Genomic DNA, 21,370 nt, shown 5'->3' on the forward strand with positions numbered 1-21,370 from the left:
TTTTCTGCAGCCATACAATACTGTTCAAAGATCCTTGAATGAAAAGTGTGCTAAATTGCCTTGCATTTCTCACAAAAAAACAACAGCAAATAATAGCCTGACAAACAAGATCATATGTCCTTTTGATTTAGATTTAGACAGAGAAGCTACATGTCCAGGAAAAAATAAGTCTACCTCTATAATGCCAAAGGATTATCAGAATTGGGCTCAGTCCTACTTTTAACAGAGTTGGTGGTGCTTTGCCTCTTGCTCCTACAGAAGCACGGTCAGGACGTCTGAGGAAGGTATTTTAGAGATTATATTCAGCATAGAATAGGGGTCTGCTGGTACCCTGTGGGATTAATGTGGCTCTGGAACACTATTAGAGATGATAGTGCCTTGGCTAATCTCTGCATCTGCCTGCTGTCTAAAGGCAAAATGTATTAATCCAGGCTGTGCCCTGAATCCATACCACCCCAGGCCTCCCAAACACCCCGGGGGATACACAGCGCCCTGATTTCCAGGTAAGTATTTAAACGCTCACTTAGATACCCGAGTCCTTGAGGTAGCATGGAGAGTTGAGATTGCAGGTTTATCACCCACTTCTGCACCCGTCCACGAACAGTCACAGCCAAAGGAGCACGCCGTGCTTGTCGAAGGAGAGAAAACCACTGTGCTCCCTCTGTGCCTCCAGGGAGGGGTTCGGAGGTGCAATTGTTCCCGTCCCCTCGATTTCCCACGGTCCGTATGACCCAAAGGGTGCCCGGAAGAGACCGCTGTAAGGGAGATGATGAAGTGGCAAAAAGGAGAGGGAAGGGAGTGAGGCAGGCAGAAAAGAGGCAGGTTCACAGCTACCAAAACCAAAGTGAGAAAGCAAACCCACCGACAGCTTTTACAGCAATCGCTCTGCTCACACAGATGTCCCATGCCATCTGGGAGAGAGGCACAGAGGGGTGGCGTTAATGCTGCCGCAGCTTTCTGTTCAAATTTCTATGCTGCTCTACCTAGCAAAGTCATGCATGGTCCTCCAAGGACTAACTGCCTTGCTTTGACTGCCTCAAACTCAAAAATCCCCATGCCCCCAAAGAGGAGCAAAGACTCAAGGAACTGCTCAGGGGAGCAGGAGATGGGAGGGAAGAGCTGCAGAAAAAACCCTCTAGCCTGAGATCTGTAATCCTCACTCAGAAGGAATTGCATGGGTCTCTCGATGGCAGAAGGTGTAGCACGGACTGTGCTGGGCTGTCTGTAACCACACAGCTGCAAATACACAAAGAATTACTCCATTCTGTGTACCAATAAACTCCTCTCACGGGTCTGGCCCAGATCCATTAGTTTCTCAAGAAATTCCCAGGCACGGACCAGCCAGGGACCACTGTCAGTTGGCAGTTTGGATGAGGCCACATTGTTTGAATGTTTGAAGTGGGCTCTTCTGTCCCATGCACGTTCAATATACAAGTCTAGACACCATCAGAGGTGGTACTAGATCTGAATCAGTGAAACAGTCCTCTAGGAAATATTGCAATGGAATATTAACATATCTGGAGATAGCTGTGAATACAATAGACTCAAACAATAACAACAAAAATAAAAAATTTTCATAAGTGAAAGCTTCTTTAAGCGTAACAGAGGCTGCAGTCTGCTAAGATGTGAACAAAATAAAATCATATTGATTTTTGAGGCCATAACTTACTCGCTCTGTAATCATGCTGAAGTGTTGCTACAGCTAAACTATAGCTATAGGACTTCATTTTCTGGGACAACATGTTCATATACAAGAAAAAACCCCAGATAACTAAAGACCAGAGAGGGACGGGAAAGAGCAGAAGCATCCTGAGACAAGGTAAAACAATCTTTCCGTTCTCACATGGAGATGGAGAAAAGAATCTGGTGAAATTAAAGGCAAGGCTAGTCTGCAAGCTCTACAGTGGGAGCATGAGGAGGCAAATTCCCCCTTTTATGCCCCCCCTCCCCAAAAAAAAAAAAAAAAGGAATGAGGTGGGTTCCTTTTGCTGGAGTCACAGGCGAGGAGGAAAAGTAAGAGGTGAGTCCTTTGGTTTAGAAAGCTGAGAAAGGCTTCCTTTGCCGTGGTCACAAGAGAGTTGCTTGTTACTGCAGTAACGAAGCAAGAGCTGTAAACACCCAAACACAACGTCATGGGCAGCAGAGGGAGGAGCTGTGACTGAGGTCACTCTGTGTTTTGCCCTGGAGAAGTGAACAGGGGTGTCACCACGCCTGGCTGGGGAACCCCTCTGTGTCCCCTTGCCCCGGCTAGGGGCAGCAAGCAGCAGGATGTATTAGCCTGCAGATGCTTTGAGTCCCTGGAAAGATACGGACAGGGAAAGAAAACATGCCATACATGTTGCCATCAAGAAGTTGATCACATTAATTTTCAATAGGCTTGAGCAAGCCATTGAGTTACAAACAAACTCAATGAGTTATGTCATGCCAAAAGCCTGCTGGCTATATAAGCCATAATAGAAATTGATCTGTTGGATCTGCCTTTCCAGAGCCTTGATCCTGCACTCCCAGACCCTTGCCACTGGCTCAAACCAGCAGAGGAAGAAGAAAAGTACCAGGAGTGAGACATGCATGAGGACTGAGTACCAGCCTGGGGGTGGGCACATTCCATATCGCAGGACGGGAGTCCAGGACCCCACTGAAGCCCCCACCAGCTGACCTACATTAGTCACAGCAGCTCCCTAAGCAGCACGTGTTTTTCCCCTGCTTCTCTTCATTAATAATGATGAAAAAACTTCTTTTTTCCCAGATAGGTTTTGCCATCGTCGCTGTCCCATGTGGAGAAAGCTCTCATTAACAGACTCAGAAAAGGTGAAAAACCTGCCAGTGCAGATGGACCATCGGGCAGAGGAGGTGCTCAGCATGTTACCCCACACCTTTCTGTTTGCCAGAGTTACCCAAGGGCGATGCTCTGATCCCTTCCCATGTGAGCAAGTCACTCCCCACAACTGATGAGGACTGAGCGTGAGCACCAGCTGGCAAAGTGCAAACAGCTCTGAATTAAGCTGCTGTAATTGTGAATGGCTTTCAGAGCTCAAAACCTGTGAAAGTCCTCAGGTTCACCAGAACATGTGCAACCTTCAGGAGCAAGGGCCAATACGCAGAGCAATGCTTTCTGCCTCTGACATTGCTTCTGCATCAGGACACTCGCTAATATAGCACGCCATCTGGAGAGTCTTAAAAATGAAAAAAGAAGGGGGATCCTGAATGAACCTTGGTACAACCTTCACTGTTAGGAGACACAAACGCAGAATTCAAATTAAAATAAGGCTTTTCTAAAACCTATGTGACATAGAAATGACGAGTGATTCAGTCAAGAAACAACATGCAATTCATTGAAACCTGAAGCAGAAACAGAAAGCCAATTTAAAAAGAAATTATTCTGATCTGTAATACAAAGAAAAACAGGACATGTGTGGTAAGACAGTCTGATAGCCTCACCCGCTAAAAAGCCTCAGAGATTCACACTGTGCTGGAGGAATTAGATAACATCAGTCACTCACAGTGTTGTCCCTGGTTTTAAGAGCATCATAGGGAAAAGAACCAAACCTGTCTGGATGGCATTTCACTGCCTTAGACGCAGTCCTTTCTCCTCGCATCTCCTTGGCTCACTCTCCAGCACACCTTCCAGGAGCAAATGTGGCAGAGGTCCTCTACAGAAAACCGTCCTCTTCCCTGGCTGCTCCTGCCTCAGTTCTTTAAAACAGCTCATTTTGCTCATGGTAGAAAACAGCAGTATGTGACCATATACCTTAAAAGCTGTGGGGGAAATCTTTGCTATTGCTGAAGCACAGGAGAATTTTAGCTTTGATTTCAGAAGGGCCAAAATTTCAGTTTGATTGTTTCTTGCAGTTGCGTAGGCAATGTTGGTCTAGCAGTTAGCTGGAGATGGTGCATTAGCTGGTGCAAATGGAAGCAATGATGAGAAAAGGAAAACAAAACCTTTACAGATTTCTGCTGAACAGGTGTTTTCTGTGGGAACACATTTGGTAGCTTGATGTAGACCTTCCTTCCTGAATTTTGATCATCAATAAAATGTATATTTATTTATATGGGTTTGAGCCTCCTAGAAATCTGTCTTGGTTCCCCTCCTCAGGCCAAGCTCCATGGCTCAAGCTTGCAGAGAGGCCCTCCTCCAGCTGTGTGAAATCTTGAAAAGCACTTAATGAATTCGACATTATTAATATTCTCTTCCAACATCAGAAGGCAGTAATTAACTCTTTGAAGACTCATCCTAAACATTGCTTTATAACTTTCAATCCTCAGAGGCGGCTATGTAATCTCATTGTGATTTTAAAGAATATCTTTCCAGATTAATTATTTTTCCCTGTTTGGAAAAAAAAGGTTCAAAGTCCTGAGTCTGCCTTGGAGTGTGCATTAGTGACGTTAGATAAGCCATAAAGATTTCAGAGCACGAAACATGATATGCTGCAATACTTTGCAATTACCAATTAAAAGTCATCTCAACACCCTAGGCAGGAGAGATGACTGCAGGTTGAAAAGCTAGCAGACACGCTCACTTTAAGGTCTCAGAAATGCAGCGTGATGGCTGAGCTACCTAACACACAAAAAAAGAAAACAAAAATCCAGAGTTGATAATGGCATGCTGAGCAGATGCCTTAAGTAGGTCATTCAACATGCCAGGCCTCTAAATGTTATTTGGGAGTGAGAAAACATTATTTTCCCACTTCAGCATGACTTTCTCTTCCCTGTCATGTGGAACTAACCTTTTGTGCTCAGTCCTATTATTAGTTTATTAGCCTTTTGAATGTCTAAATTGTTTTGCAGTCTATGGACTACATCTAAGTGCTTGTTGAGGGACAATGCAGCACCACATACATATATGCGTATTTTGAAGAGCAGACCTGATGAAAGAACGATTCTGTCTATATATTTTTGACAGTGAGAACATCCATTTTCTTGAGCACAGAACCGCAAGGAGAGTATTTTTGTTATAATTAAATGTCAAACCTTACAAGTGATGACTACATAGAAAAAGGGCTAAGTATATTTCTATTGAAATCAATTAAAGGAGACAATGATTTTCTTTCCATTTAGATTAAACGACTCCAGCACAAACTGCTGCAGTACAGTGCAGCTCTGTCAGCCCAGTCTCACTGCCTGAACAGCTACTTTCTGTTCGCCTGATGAAACTGTCCTGGATGGCAGTGCTTTTCTTAAGAGATGAACTCGCCATCAAACACTTCTGTGCCCAACAGGGAATCACGTATACTTTTGGTAGATAGGAGGTTTGAAACAATCCCCTGAATAACTTTATGTAACAGGACTTCAATTGTGTCCCTGGTGTCGAAAGCAGCATGATCTATTTTGTGCCTAGGAACAACACACAGAATTTCTGCAAACCAGACTCTGGCTCAGCACAACTTACTGCAATACTAGAAGTAAGACTTTTCCCAAAACTGTTCTTGAGTAAAACTGTAGGAGACATCATAGGTGGAGTTCATCTGATGTACCCTAGGTATTTAAAAGTTAGTGATCAAGGACTCTCTCAAAAGTCAACAGAAAAGGGATGATTTTCCCATCCCAGACTGGGCACTGACGAAGGGCCAGAACTGCCTTCTGGAAGAACCATTCCTTATGGGCTATAAAGCTAACTGGTGACTAGCTTGGACATCATCACCCAGCTATTAGTGAACTGCTCCTTGCCTGTATCACAGTGACATGACCTTTCTTCGACCCCATCAACATCTCCCTTCCTTCTGCAAAATCCAACATTTCTTTAGAAGTGCTGTTCCTTCTTGCTTTGAGTCACTGCCCCCATGGCAAAGTCCATGCACCTACAACTACACAGCAGATATCTGTACTGGGGACCTGAGCTCCACAAGTGTTTCCACCTGGGTGACTCCCTCTGGTAGGGCCCTGCAGGGCAACCAATTTTCCTTAAAAAAGGTCTGTGGAAAAGAAGAAAATCCATGAAAATCCAGGCAGGAGGCTATTCTCCATACGCATCCCTGAACTACAGAGGTGAACTCCAGCACATTGCCCTGTCAGGAAAAGATCTGTACATGTTGTCACTGTACACAACCTTGTCATGGCTACTGGGGGAAGGGGAGTCCCAGGAAGCTAGCTGAAATGACAAGTTCACAGTTTTAAGAAGGAAAGAATACATTTTGGCATAATGCATGTGGCATTACCTTGTCCCATGAAATCTCCATCAGCAATGCCTGAGCAGAATTATCATCGTGGGACTGTAGCTGACGGCATGCCGCAGGTAGGTGAGGTGGCAAGGGGGAGACGCTGAAGTCAAGGCTTCGAGGATGTCTTATCAACAGAGAAGTGTAGAAACCCCAAACCAGCTTTCAAGTTCCAAAGCCCTCCTTCAGGTCTGAAGCTGAGTTAACAAGCTCCAAGTCAGAGGTAAGCTGACATGCTGGAACCAAACCTGATTATAATTCAGCTCTTTCAGGCTCCAGCAGAGAGGGGGACTGTAATCCCATCGCATCTGCTTTTTGCCATGGGTATTCTGTGCCGTACTCGGTATATTAATGAGCACAAGGAATGCACTAAAAATTAACTTCTTTGAAAGAAGCATTTGTAAGATGCTCCAGTAGCTAGAAAGAAACAAGACTCAGAAAAGTAAAATTCTAGTTGTGTTGAACTCCTGTTACTGTAGAGGCTGAAATTGTGTTGTGAAATACTGAGGTAGCCTTGGTGCGTTGTCAGGTGAGATGCCCTAGGTACAGCTGCAGAAAAATGCGTTTCAGCAGCTAGAGGATCACAGTTAATGCTCAATAATCTATAAATCATTGTTATGAGATTTCTCTATGCAAATGAAATTTATATAACCCTCATCAATCTTAAAAAAAACATCATAAAGATTAAATTTTGCAGCCGCAATGCGAATTAAAGAATCCCTTAACCTGTTTTCAAGATATGTCCTTACAGCTAATTAATTTTTAGATGGAGTGTTCTTTGAAAGGACTAATGGATAGTGAGCATTGCTGATTGATTATAAAATGAGCAGGAGGGTTTAAGAAGTGAGCTGTGAATGTAAAAATGCTACCAAGCTTTATTAACCTTGCCATATTAAAATTCTAAACTATGCAAGTGAGAGATGCAGGTATTAACATACTTTTGCTGAGTACATTGTATTTATTTAGCATCAATAAATTACGCCCAGTTGGTCTATGCCATGCAGATCCATCAGACCGTCCTCCGACCTGTATCTTAGCATGTGAGAGACGAAACCTCACCTCTGAGGAAACCAGAATCTGGATTCTATCAGACTATAAAACATAACTTTATAGATTATGCAATGGGGAAAAAAAGCCAAAACGCAGCAACTGTGAAGAAGAGGAAAAGAAATGTAATTCATATGTCACCCTGCTAGGACTGCTTCTCAGAGCTGCAAATCTACGGGAAACTTTTATTGAGCCATCATTAGCAAACAGCGACAACATTTATTGAAAAGCCAGCTAATCTGCAATGACCTGAAAACATCAAGAGTAAATTGGGGGTTGCTAAACACTGCAAACAGTCTGCAAGAGCGTGCAATCTGTTGGTGAGAGAAAGGGGAAAACAAGAGCTGTCGCCTTACCCGTTTCCTCAAATTGCAGGTGAGCGTGAGATTCCTTGAGAAGGAGTTTGCAAAAGCAGTATAAAAGTCCAACACTTTAAGCAAGGCTTCTCGTTTAATAATATGTAAATCGCAGTATGTCAGAGCCCGTACATTGGCACATGCGTGGGCCAGACTGGTTTCCTTCCAGAAGATATCACCAAACACATCACCTTTACCTGAAAAACAGCAGAACAAATTCGTTAAAAGGTAATGCTTCTGCAGTGTTCTTCAGCACACAAATGATTTCTTCCTAAATCGTCTTAGGCTTCTAATTATTCTAACATAAGCTCCCAACCGTGAAAACTAATAAGGGTAAAAGTTTTAAAGGTATCTCAGGTACTTGAGTATCCTTAGCAGTAGCCTCAGGTTTTTAAGATATTTGTAGATTACTCTGTGAAGTGCCACAAAGCATAAAAGCCAGATTGTAAAGGTCTCCTTGTAGCTGAACATGCAGGTAATGGATTTTTCAAAGGTTCCTGAATATAATAAACACTTAACTAATGTTCAGGTGATTGAATATTTCTGGGGGGCTGTTCCTAAGTGACTTAGGAGCCCCACTCTTATCAAAAGCCTATGACATCGAGGTTCCTACATCACCATGGCTTTGCAGTGTGGTGCAAGAGCCAACTTCCAGGGCCCAAGGACCACGTTTTAAAGGATGTTTAAACATCAGTGTGAGTGGCAACACTCCTGAAAATACCACCAAAAGCCTCCCTGAGACTTTTTAACCTCTAAATAACCAGCTCTAAATCTTAAACACATTCAGAAGTCTAGTTCTAAACCCAGATTTGCTTAAGCAGAGGCTTATGCTTAAATCTGTATTTAAATGTTTGCTGAGTAAGAAAGGATTTGACACCTTAGACACCTGTACGTATAAATAACTTCAACCAGACATGAAAATTACACCTGAAAGCTATTTCTACATTGGTAGGCAGTGGAGCACAACAGCTGATGCTGAGGACCTGCACATTTTGAGGACTTAGGACTGTAGTCCAGTCCCACGGACAGAAGAGTTTCAAGGGATGGCAGTGCATGAGATGTGCTCCTCCACATCCCCCAGTTTCCCTTCCTCTACAAGGAATCCACACCCCCAGAGAGCTGCACTAGACACCGAAGCAGGACAAGTCGGGAAGACCAGGACATCAGAGTCAAAATCAGACTCCTGACCCAACCAAAACACCAGCATGGATGCAGACTGAAGAGATGCTTTCAGGTTTGGACCCTGTGGTTGCTCTGAGAAGAAACAGCAGCAGCAGCAAGCACCCTGAAGCATCCAAAAGCTGCCTCTCACCACAGCTGGGCATGGGCCACGGCATGTGGTTTGTGGCTGACACCTCAAATCCTGAAGCAGAAACCATGGTACAAAGGGCATTTTTTGTTTCAGACCCCAATGATACCCGAGCTCTTTATTTTAGCAGCTATTAAAAGGCAACTAAAATCAATCAGTCAGTGCAGGTATTGATTTCAGGTACCTCAAGCAGCCCCTTGGTGAAGGTTAGTGATTTTATAGTTTTGGGACAGAAAAGGAAATACATTTTAATATTTCCTCTTTTAAGAACTTCTAACATTTCACTCAACTCTATTTTTGGAACACAGACCAGAGTAATAATTTACCCAAACTTAATACTTTTTAGGATCAGAGACTCTATTTCCATTTCTACTTGAGGCATTGTATCCAGTACAACATATCTGACATTTCTCATGTAGAGTAAAATAAAATGTGCAAGTCCTTATCTGCATTTCCTTGTTTTTCTTTTCTAACAAAAGCCTATATAGCAGAATCATCCCTTAGAAAGGTTATAATTGCATTCTGATTGAACTGGTTTTAATTCTACATATTTTGATGTAATTAAAATTAACTACAATACGTAATACAGCTGGTATAATTTATAGAACAAGTTGTTTTAAAATGCTCTCCTTATCACAGAGCATTTCCTAGTAACATATCATTTATCTAATGTACTGTTTTGAAATTACCCTTTGCAGTTAATTGTCCTTGTCTATACCACAGTTCAAAACCTGGTTTACAGACATACTCAGCACAGTTACATAATTTATAGAAAATAGACCAGTTCATAAATGCACAAAATTGCTTAATGGATTTGCTCTCTGAGGTGGACACAGGACAGAACTGAGTCCTGCTTTCAGCGGCTGCAGGGTGCAGTTATAAAGACAGAATTCAATAACAAGGACTACTACAATTTTCCCACTGAAATGTGAGCAAAACACTAGTTTTGTTTTCAAATTCAAGGTAATATATAGTTAATATAAGAAAAGAGGTTGAAAGCAGTGGATGCTCACTCCAAAACTCTGCACGATGGTGTGTTACAGAATGTGTACCCAAACCACGGATAAATGAAATCACCATTCATAAACTTGAGAAGATCTTCTCATTATCTGCAGTTCAGTGAGGCAGGGAACTGCACTGGGTCCCTCAGGAAGGCTGAGACATGATGGACTGAACCCATTCACTCCTCCAGGAGCCATCAGTCACTGCCTTCGAATGGTGAGGCTGTAAGTTCCTCTTACATTGTGGTTTATTCTCTTCAGAAAGTATAAAATCTTGGACGCGTTTAGGGGTTCTTGAACTTGACATTTTCCCCCCACACTTCTGAGTCTCATTTGCCTGTTATAAATGTGCTAAGGAACATACTGAATGAAAACAAAACCAGCCAGAATCTCCAAAACAATGTGTCTTTTCTCATAAATACAGAGATTAATGTACTATACTCCGTCCCTATTAACTGTAGTTCACCGAGTAGAGAGCGGTAATTATTCATTCAAGTTTAATTTTACACGGCGCAACTAAGTGAAAAAGAACCTTTGAGAGTTGCAACAGAGAATTTACCTGGTAGGTCCGAAACACCAGCTACTTGCAGGCACGTATATGCTGTATACTTGCACGACGCATGCACACCTCCAGGGAAAGCCCGGGGCTGGCAAGTCAGAGGCGCTCAGGGCTGCTGCGGCCTGCAGACTTTTCAAAGCATCTCCCTAGAGATTTCTCGAGGCCCCAGCACGTTACCTCCCAAATCTGCACTGCCCTGAGCCCTGAGCAATCTTAACACCTCTCCTGAAAGGAGGCAAAGATCTGGGAAGTCCTCCTGCCCCTGCTGTCGCAGTGCCCGAAGCTTTGCTGAAAAAAAGGAACGCTGTAAAATTAGAGTGGGAACTGCTTGCATACATTTTGCACTTGGTATGAGGAGAGGGAAGAGGAGCGTCAGGATTTGGATACTGCTGGATTAAAGCTGGCAGGAACATGAGCGTAAGGATTTGGGGACTGAAAGAACCACGGAAACCAGGACATGTGCAGGGTGTTGGTGACAGGCATAATTTTTGCTGGAATAGCTACACTGGTATCATCCTAAATAGGGACAAAAATTTGCTGGATGCATGCCTGTACAGAAGATATACATAGATATTCATGCGTGTTTGTATATATGTTTAGAGACATCATGTAACTATATAATAGATAATGATATTTCTAGACCCTATTCTATCTTTTATATTATGTTAACCCTCCCATAGAGAAGGGGGTGCAGGTGTTCTTCATGGCCTTGTGCCACGGACTAACTTGCCAATTCGTGAGACAGCAGCTCATGTCTGGACCTTTCAAGCAGAAAAAATCTTAAGGGTCTTATGAAACTCCCCAGGAGATTGCAAAGGGAATGAAAAAGTCCTTGGACTCAGAGAGGAAAGATAGTGTCTCAGAATCCATATATATATCTATATAAAGGCAAAATTTATCCTTCTCCAGATGGGGACAGAAATTGAGCTAAGAAATATCCTAGTAGACATGAGAACTTGATGGGGCCTTTGGGAGAAAGTTTGGGCAGGCACTGAAAGAATAAATTGTTGGTGAAAAACAGCACTGAGGAAAAACACATAAAAGGAACCAAGGCTTCTTCTTAAGGTGATAAGGTGTTTTTCTGTGCTGTGCAGTCTTAGTTAAAGGCCAGCTACCCTTCCCCTCATTTTAAAACACCTCCAAATTCCCACGTCACTCTAGCAAAAGTCAGATGTGATGAATAATGTAGGCTTTCCACTATTATATACTCAAATCTTCGTTGCTTATGAAAAGCAGAGACTGATTTTGTTGCAGAATCAGTAAAACTGTATCATGTAGAGAAAACAGTCATATAATTAGCTCAGGTACCAATAGCCATGACGTGATGGCAGCATGCACAGAGGTGGAGGTCAGCAACCAAATATCAAGTCCCTGCAGCCATAATTACACATACTAGTATGTATATTCATACAAATACATCTGCCTGTGTCTATACATCTGCAGTGAAACCTCTGTCTGCAGGACAGGCTTGTCTCAAACTGATGTAGAAATCCAATGAGCAAGGAGGGAATTGGATCCTGTTACCCAGAGCAGCACACAGGTCTGTGATGGATCTGCGAGTAAGTAAGCTCTGCAGCTCCTTGCCATGGGACACGGGGGATGGTTGCACACATTTACAAAATGATGGGATGTATTCATGGAATAAAATCCATCTGCAGCTACTAAACACAAAAGATTTCCGTCTAGATGAGGAAGACCTTGAAACACAGTTTAATGGAGGGTTGGAGAATATTCATAGACTCATAGAATGGTTTGGGTTGGAAGAGACCTCAAAGATCATCCAGTTCCAACACCCCAGCCACGGGCAGGGACACCCTCCACTAGACCAGGTTGCCTCCCTCTGGGGAGGTATCACCGTTTGACTACTTCATCTTCCTACTTTTTCCTGCACATCCTCTATTGGCCATTTTCGGAGACAGGCTACTGGGCTGGCTGGACTTCTGGACTTAGCTGATAGAGCTGTTTGTGTCTGAAGAGGGGATCTGGAGAAGATGGGGGTGATGTAGTGATGCAAATTCATCAGTTGTCTCCTGCCAGCTGGGACATCATTGCTCCCTGTACACACAGTCTATGACGTATAGAGATGACTACTAGAGTGTGAGAGAGGGCTCCTTGCCCCTGCGAATGTGTTAGCCAAAACCTCAGTCTTTCCCAGGGTATCCAGAAGGGCCAGAACTCCCTTGAAAATCAGACCAGAGCTGAGCACTGACCAGTCAGATATCCAGCTCTACAGGACTGCACATTAACATGTGAAAGGGCAGAATGATGAGAAAAAAACAGCATTTCTAGCGTTTGAAAGATTGTCAAAATAGCCAGCAAAGAAACAATAAGAAGAGACTGTGCCAAAGATCCAAGTCCATGCTGGCAAAGGTACTTTGTGTTATTTAACACAATGCAACCTTCCCCATCTGCACCTAAAAACACAAAAGAAATTTACCTTTCTTCTGGCACTCAGGACTGCTGCAAGAGGAGCAAAAAGTCTATATAGATATTCTCCTGTTAGTGAAGGGCTTATGGGGCCCATCTCTCTCACTTTCAGTGCAAGTCTCCTAGTATTTCATATTTTTTCTAGAAGCCCCAGCTCCTGGAGACAGGGTATCTCCATTTTGATTTTATACAGAAATAAGTTTCAATCCTTCCTGACTGAGGAAATAAACTTGAAAGCATGACCGTTCCCACCATCTTCAAAACTCATAAGGCAAATCAGATTGCCTCAAACTGTTAGTTTGATTTAAAAGAAATACATCGCATGATTTTTAAATAATTTCCTTTTCTTGCACTGCCAAGACTTTTGAGTTCCTGGGTTTGGCGGTGAAGCGTGCAGGTCTAATTCAAAACCATTTCAATTCAGTGAAAGGAATCTTTCTGACATTGGAGGTTGCAGATCACATCTATAACACACCAGCTGGCACTAAATTAAGATTGATGCTTCTTATTATAGTTAACTATCACGCAGATAGAGAAAAAAAATATTTTAAATTTACAAAATAATGTGAAAAATTGAATGTTCCCTTCAACTCTGTCAGTAAGAGCTAATAACACTTTTGAACAAGCATCAGTAGGACTAAATTTTTCATGGTATTACATATGCCAACCCAGACCTGCAAGATATGACTTATTCCAAGGCACATGCTTAAGAAGAACTGCGTGGTGCAGAGCTGCACATCACATTGGTTCTCAGATCAGTAATCCTTCAAGTATTTTGCAAAATACTTTGAGATTCAGCACTTAAAAAACAACCTGCATCACCTTAATTACTGCAGTCCTGCTTGCTGAAAAAACACCACCCTTTCCTTTATGAATCATCTTCCTCTGAGTTAATTTAGAGCTGTAACTCATTGGAACAAAAGGGACTGTTCCTATAGATAAAACAGGACACAGGTAAATTGCTACTAGGTGCACGTTACTAACATGGGGAAACTCTCACAATGAGTCTTCCTTGGTTTACTTCACATGAAAAACAAAAAAAAAAGTTCAGTATAAAATATCAAGAGCTGATTTGACATAGGGGCAAATTCTGCCACCCTCAATCCACTTGAAAAGTAACTGAAGCTGCAGCTGAACTAATTAAAATCACAGAATTAGCTACTAATACTATGAGATGTAATTGGACTGATGGTTTTTCATGTCATACATTGCATCATACACAGTCAGTCTTGGACCGCACAAAGCATGTGCCTGGCTGTATAACATCAAAGAAATTCAAAGCGTTGATGCATGGATCCCAAATACCAAATTACTAATGCCCATGGATGAGAGCTATGGAGCACCTCGGCCTCCTGCTCACTGAAATGGGATCTACTACTTGCTCAGCCTCCAAAGAACTTTCCCCTGTGTGATTTGGTAGGAGACTTAATCTTTTGACCTCTGAACACATGTAAGAAAGCCTCATCCCTATTTTCAGCTGCCACACCAAATTCAAGAAGACATGCCAGTTGTGTTCTTGCTTTCCTTAAGTCCGCTGACACTGCATAAATTTCCCTTCCCAAACCAAACATTCAGAAATAAATCATGAAGCAGACCTTTAATAAGTGAAACTCCGGCTTGCCTAAAAACAATAAATCCAATAAACAACAGTTTGCACTGGGACTACGAGCAGAACATGCTGAGAATTAACATGCAACACATAAAGGCAAATAACAACTTAACTGAATACATATGGGATCAAGACCCAAAGTGTGGCTGAAACATGAGCAATTAAATCTATATTCATCCTGGCTTGACTATCAGAATTGAATTCGTTCAGCAGCAGCCCCCACTAGGATTTCACTGCTCAATATATTTTTATCACTATGCAGTTTAAGCAATATTTTTGATCAATTCGTACAATCAACATTTGAACGCGGTAGGACATTATTCCTCTGTTGGCAAAATGACTTCTTTAAACCTTGTTAATCAATCTGCCCAGTTTAAGTTACTGTACAACTTATGCAGGCAGCTCTGCAAATAGCGGCAGCTGGAAAGCGGCTTCCAGAGACACTTGGTTGGCATCGCCACTTACGTGAAACTCCTCGCCAGGAGCAAATTCAGGTTAATTGCGGCAGGGTGAATTGTTAGGGGCCTTCTGCCAGCAGATGCCTGGTTTCTTTAGCCTGGGGGACTTCAAACCCCCGGTCCTTCCTGAGACTTCTCCACTGATAACACCTCCCCATGCAGAGCAGTGGCAGTTAAATTGTTTACTCCTGCTTGAGAGGGTGGAAAATTACTGATGTGCCTTCTCAGGGTCACCTTGTTTGCTAGGAAAGTTTTGATAATTAGAGACAAGACTGCTTGCCCTTCTCCATTATCCTGGAAACTACGGATGAGTTATGCTAAAATGACCGGATCTTGTTTTCTCCAGCGAAGCAGCACCCCATCCCACCAGCTCTGCGTGTGGTGTGCTCTCTGAAGAACCTGCAAAAGGTGGGAGACTGTCCTCGAGAAATGGAGATAACTAATGAGGGGAATGTAATGGGGCATCTGGGTATCTTCATTAATGAGTCCTATAAACTGCAGATCTACAGTTGGATTCATTCTCTTACTGTACCGATTTCTGTAATGCTGATTACTGCAGCAGCTGGGCATTTAATTACGCACAAATGAGAACAAAACCAAACCAGAGGAGAACAAAATGTCACAGCGCCGCAAGTTGCCCTGGCAGTCACTGGGTTTTACCGGCTTTTGAGCATGAGACAGGATATTCCACTTTTAAGAATACACCAAAACTTCCATCTGCGGGTGAGCGTGGTAAAAAAAGGACATACCTTCCCTCTCTCTCTTTCTCTTTAAGCAAGGCAAATAACACTACCATATTAAATAACACTACACTATTAAAACAGTAACTGCAAAGTAGCAGTTCCAAAGCAAACTTAGGAAATGGATGGCTCTGCAAGGAGCAGAGGCTGGCAGACAGCATGTCCTGCCACGCTCTTGCTCCCATAAAGGTAATTAATGGGGACAAGTTTCCAAAGGATGCTTACCCCATTTCCACTCCAGGGTACTGCTGGGGGATGGGGAAGATGGACAGACTGGTAGCACAACCCCATAAATTTACTCTCCCTAGGAAACTCAGTGTGAAGGCAGATGCTTGGAGTATTCAAAGCAGGCTACAGAGGTTTTCACGTTAGGCAGCAGCTTTTAAACCTGGTCTCCCCCTTAGGCAGATTCACTTTCCTTGTGCTTGAACTTCTCAAGGCAGACCAGATCCATAAAAATTATATTCTTCACCATCTAATCTGCAGTCACTATTTCAGGTGCCACAGCTGCCACTATAAATGTCTTTGCAGCCACATCTGGGAGAAATTTTCTTCCACAAGTGAATTTTTAGGATACGACACCTCATAAGTACTCAGTTCACTATTCTGTTAAATAATCTGTCAGAGCATGAAAAAACTCTTCAGTGTGCTCTATGACTAGGGGAAGCAGTTTATCTTGCTTTAAGTTAAATTTACATATTCTGCCAGTCCCTGTAGTACACAAGAACATAGCTCTGAGTCACTGGATCGCCTGTCAGCAGCCATGGCAGAATCGAAGACACTTTCAGTAATTGAAGGTAATTTGCTGTAACTAGATATGGTTAAAGGTCTCTCCAGCCAAATGGAGAATAACATAGATACTGGACTTACCATATCTACAATGTAGAAACAAGAAGTTCTTACTGTCATTGCAAATACACAATCTTCATTAGTAAATGCAATAAAGTTTTGCATGTAATCCATTTAGTGATGGCTTCTAGTTCAGTAAATTACATATTTATTGTTTGTTTTCATTATAATACCCAGAAAACCATTTATTTGTTTAAATGCTGCTACTTACTCTTTAAAGTTTTTCTTTTTTAAATAGCTGTTAGCAAATATAAGATATAGACACTGAGATTAATAATAAAAATTAAATGGTCCAGTGAGCCGAAGTACAAGGAATATTTTACTATGGAAACTGCAGATTTAGGAACTTTCACCACAATGACTTCACATCTGAATATAGAAACAGATTCATTCTTACATTAAATTTCACTTTTTAAAAATCTTAGTATATACTAGAATACAGAAAGCTGCAGCAGGCATTCAGAAAGACCATGGATGTGCGTTTTCCTGAGTTCATACTCTCCAGCTGGGAGGACCTGGGTTATGCCCTTGGGGAGCCATCCCCGTGCCATCCCATCCACACACCTGCAACGTGCCCAGTCCCACACCAGTGCAGGACACACATACATGGCAACACATCAGGAGTCTCCTTTGGCTGCACGCTTGTTGTCATTCCTCCTCTCCTTCCCCTTGCTGCCAGCTGAAGCCTTGATTCACGACCAGTATTGACTGCCCATCTCTGCCCTTTTCCCACATGTCAGCACAACTCCCAAGTGTAACCCTCATCTCCCAGCGATCGTCCCCATGAGATACAAGAGGGACTCGTGGAGCCCTCTGGAGCCACCCTTACAGGGAAGAAGCAGTACAGAGCTTCAGTGGGCTGTGATAGGTCCCCTAGGACAACGCCACTGGATTTGCCCTCAGGAACCCACAGCTCCAGTTTAAGACAAATAGCTTTTATTCAACAGGAGACGAGGTCTGCAATAAATGGGTCTATTTTAAACAGACAAGACAGACACTGGATGGTTTTCACGAAGAGCCACCAGTTCTTCCCCTACACTGTTCTGCCTCTGAGGACGATTCCTGCCTCAACACTAGTGCTGACCACTCAGTCCCACCATCTGCTACACCTTTCCCAATCCCATACAAGCTAGTGAGGAGTCTGCATTAGGCTCTTTCCCACCCACTGCTGGCAAACCAGACACCACAGCGGGGTGACAGGGTGATTAACGTGGAGCTCCCCCATTACTCACACTTTTCACGAGTGGCTGGATAGATGGTGCATCCCTATCTCTTTGCATAGTCAGATTAGACTATTTATTTTCTGTAAAGCCAGTGCACTACAAGCAACAATTTTGCTTCCTTGTAGAGACTGTTTGCAGGTGTTATCCTGGGCTAGAATACAGACAAATGAAAATCCCAGTCTGAAGGTTAACATGCAAATCCTCCTGAGAGACCAATATAAAACAATGTGCATTTCCTCTGCCAGGCTATTTAAAAGATGTCAGGCACACAGATGCCATTCTCTTGTGCTCAGAGACACTGTAACTGTGACCATTGAGCCATACTGGGCAGAAAGAGCATTCCCAATGGCACAGAAGAGGAAGGGTTTTCTTCCAGAGTAGTATCTCTAGAGGAACAACATCTCCATCTTATGCCAACCACTGGCCTCCTGTAGTCCCAACTGATGTTAGGCAAGACTAGTTAATATTTGAAACTAAGCAGAAGGCAAACATACCCAAACCACTAGCATTTCAATAGAGATCACAGTACCTAAAATAGCCACCACCTCGTCGTCCTGGATGACTTCTAGGGATCCTGAGACCACAAAGCAAAGAGCATCAACGCTTTCCCCAGCATGATAGATGAGGTCCCCCGGGGCGCAATGGATCGTCTGAAACTCCACAGCCAGGGCTCGCAGGCAGCCGTCGCTAGCCAGCCGGAAGGCAGGGTGCTCGTTAAAAACTTTCCGGTTTAGGTGCACGCAAATATCTGCTCTCATGTCCTTTGGGCAAATCGAGAGGACCTGAATAAAAGAAAGATGAAAAATAATCAGCTGGGAACGTGACACCAGGCCAGCGCACACTTTATGAAATAACTGAAAGGACGGATCTTAAGATCCGCCTGGGTGGATCCATTCAGTTATTTCATAAAGCTTCCAGTGGGAGTTTTATCTTCAATTGGGGTAGTCTTTTTCTACCCATCTACTGCTTTCACTGCAGGTGAAAGGGCGAGATGGAAGAAAGGACTATTCTGTTACACTGTTCTCACTCCTAAGATTTTTCACACTTGTTTTCCAGAATTGCAGGTGGCACTATTATGTCCTGTTTGTGGATATCCCTCCAGACTCGGTGCCCAGACTATCCACCCGCTGCTACACTCAATCCCTGCAGGAGCACAGAACGGACACTCAGAGCTGAAGGAGCTTGAAGACATGCAAAGACGGACCATTCACAATAGCAAACATCACATGTTGCTCACATCCAGAAAACCTAGTCTTCAGAAGTCTTGATGTAGATGAGCACTTACCGACGCGTATCCAAACACACCTAGGGTTTCGTTTTAGTGCCATACAGACATATAACAAGTAACCTGCCCTGCAGGGCTTACAGACTAGAAAATCCAAAGAGCTTGAGATTAGAGCAAAAAGAAAGTATTATGAAACCTTATGAAACGTAAAGTAAAGGTGAGTGAAAAACTGTCCTGTGAATATGAAGATGTCTTCATAGCGGATCAATTAAATAAGACCTTCGATTAATTTCTTACCTTAAGTATCTTTCCCTATTGAAATAGTAACACAAATACACCTGAAGAAAGAAAGTGAAAACCTGTGGGTCTTGTTAGGTTTGTAAACTCTGTGTTTAACATTTGCACATCCTCCTAAACACACTAACGTCCTTATAACTCTAAAATGCATGGTAGCTAATTGCACTGAGAAACATAAAAAACCTTTTAAAGTTTTCCTAGGATAAATAATAGAAAAGAGCATGAGATCAAGAGCACTCTGGAAATCTCATATAAAGAAGACTGCAGATCAATAGTACTGATTAATTTCTCATTGTGTTGAATTAATCTGGCAGCTTGCTCTGCAGAGAGTGTGAGAGACAGGGACATTGGGTCAATGTGTTGACTACCATTGAGTATCAGCAAACAGAGGGAGACTCAGGTAACCCTGACTAAGCTTTGAGGTAAACGGTCATGTTAAGATTGAAGTAAAGCCATGATTTTCATTTCTGTTTAATGCAGAAGAGGTACAAAACATAAAGGAAGTACTAAAGGTCCTAAAGCATAGCATGGGCAAATAGTAAACAATTTCCAGTTTAATTAATAACATTTAGTCCATTTCTTATTTTAATGGATCAAAATTCCTTTGTGGTCAAAGATATAATTAACGTGAAAAAGAAGAAGTAGAAGTTATTCTCCTATCCTCTGCACAGTCTGAGGCTAGAAGGGGCTACAGCAACCATCTGCATTAACTGCTTGCACTATGGGTAGCTCACAATTTTCATATCAATGCCAGAATACCTGGTAAAATTAGAGACTAGGAGGCCTTGATCTAATGTTTTCAAACGATTTAGGGTAGTTGTTCCAACAGACAGCAACTCTCTCTTTTAAAACATGTGCTGTTTCTGAACCGATTTTTTAAATTATTTTCAGCCAACAGTCAGTGGATCTCATCATGTTGCTTACATAAAAGACTTGAAATCATCGGAAATCTCTTCCACATGTAGGTGTTTACAGAATGTGACCAAGTCATCTCTTGAGCTCATCTTGAATAAACAAGAGAGAGGTGATGCTTCTTGTGCCTAACACTATGAAGCACAGTATCTCCCTCGAAATTTCCCCATAGCATGAGGTTTCCTCACTCACAACCACATTCCCAGATCTACCGGCTAATTATTTTTAATTTGATTTGATACAGACTCAGTCGATTTTGCTTAATGCTATTTTTCTGTAACAAAATGTTGTACAGAACAGATTAAAATACCGTGCATAAGTCTGTTTTATCATAAAAATTAATAAGGAACACATTTGACAAGACATATTCTCCATAAACCATCATTTGCATTACTAACAATGTCTTGTCTGAATCACTGTTGACCATATACCCTATCACACTTCCATAATTTCATTAGGGGCAAATGTCAATTTTACAAACTTATACTTACCTGAGTCATTCCATACACCATTAGAAATATGGACACACCTTAATTTTTCCATTAAAAAACAAAAATTACTTTTGGAGTGATTTTTTCACCACAGCCCTACTTCTGGATCAAACAGAAAGCTCGTCTTTATTATAACAAAATAGAAACATGCCATCTTTCTTCTCAACAGCAATTTAATGAAAAATTCTGCTTTCTTTTATATCACGATTGATGATTTTTAACATTTTTATCTACTCTGGGGCCTAAATCAAGGTCAGAAGTTTTTTACGTCCCTTTAATACTTTCAGTAATGTAAGTGCTTTTCACTTAACAAGGCCATGAGCTATGAATTCTCAAATACTGCTCTTAGGAAAAATGTGTGTATTCATATATGACTTATTTCCAAATTTTATCTTTTAAGTTTCCAAACTGCAGGAAAAATAGTTGAAGAATTTCTTAAATGTATCCAAAAATTAGTTAAACTATTGCAGAGGTTGTTACTGTAAGATCTGGAGATGTTCCAGGACCCTTTGGTTTTTTGGAGTGTAAATGAATTGTGTCCTTCAAGAATAAAAGCCACTTGGATGCAAAGTAGCATACTGTTTCCTCACAAATACAGAATTAAATACAGAGTATTAAAAGTGAGCACTCAAAGCATTACTCTTTTTATAGACACAACAAACATATCTATCATCACACACTGTAATGCGAAGAGATAGAAAAAATTCCATTGCAC

At 42.1% G+C, this 21,370-nt stretch overlaps 1 protein-coding gene across 2 annotated transcripts in view; it reads right to left on the minus strand.

Annotated features, from left to right (window-relative positions):
* KCNH5 (potassium voltage-gated channel subfamily H member 5) overlaps positions 1–21,370 on the minus strand; it is a 160,954-nt gene that overhangs the window by 22,478 nt on the left and 117,106 nt on the right. For both annotated transcript variants that reach the window (XM_075753351.1, XM_075753352.1), the window contains exons 9-10: positions 18,260–18,512; positions 7,556–7,752 (exon numbers count right to left, since the gene is read on the minus strand). In XM_075753351.1, the coding sequence (XP_075609466.1) occupies positions 7,556–7,752; positions 18,260–18,512 (450 nt within the window). The remainder of the gene's footprint in view (positions 1–7,555; positions 7,753–18,259; positions 18,513–21,370) is intronic.

The sequence above is a fragment of the Balearica regulorum genome, chromosome 5, assembly GCF_011004875.1.
Source record: "Balearica regulorum gibbericeps isolate bBalReg1 chromosome 5, bBalReg1.pri, whole genome shotgun sequence".
Lineage (NCBI taxonomy): Eukaryota > Metazoa > Chordata > Aves > Gruiformes > Gruidae > Balearica > Balearica regulorum.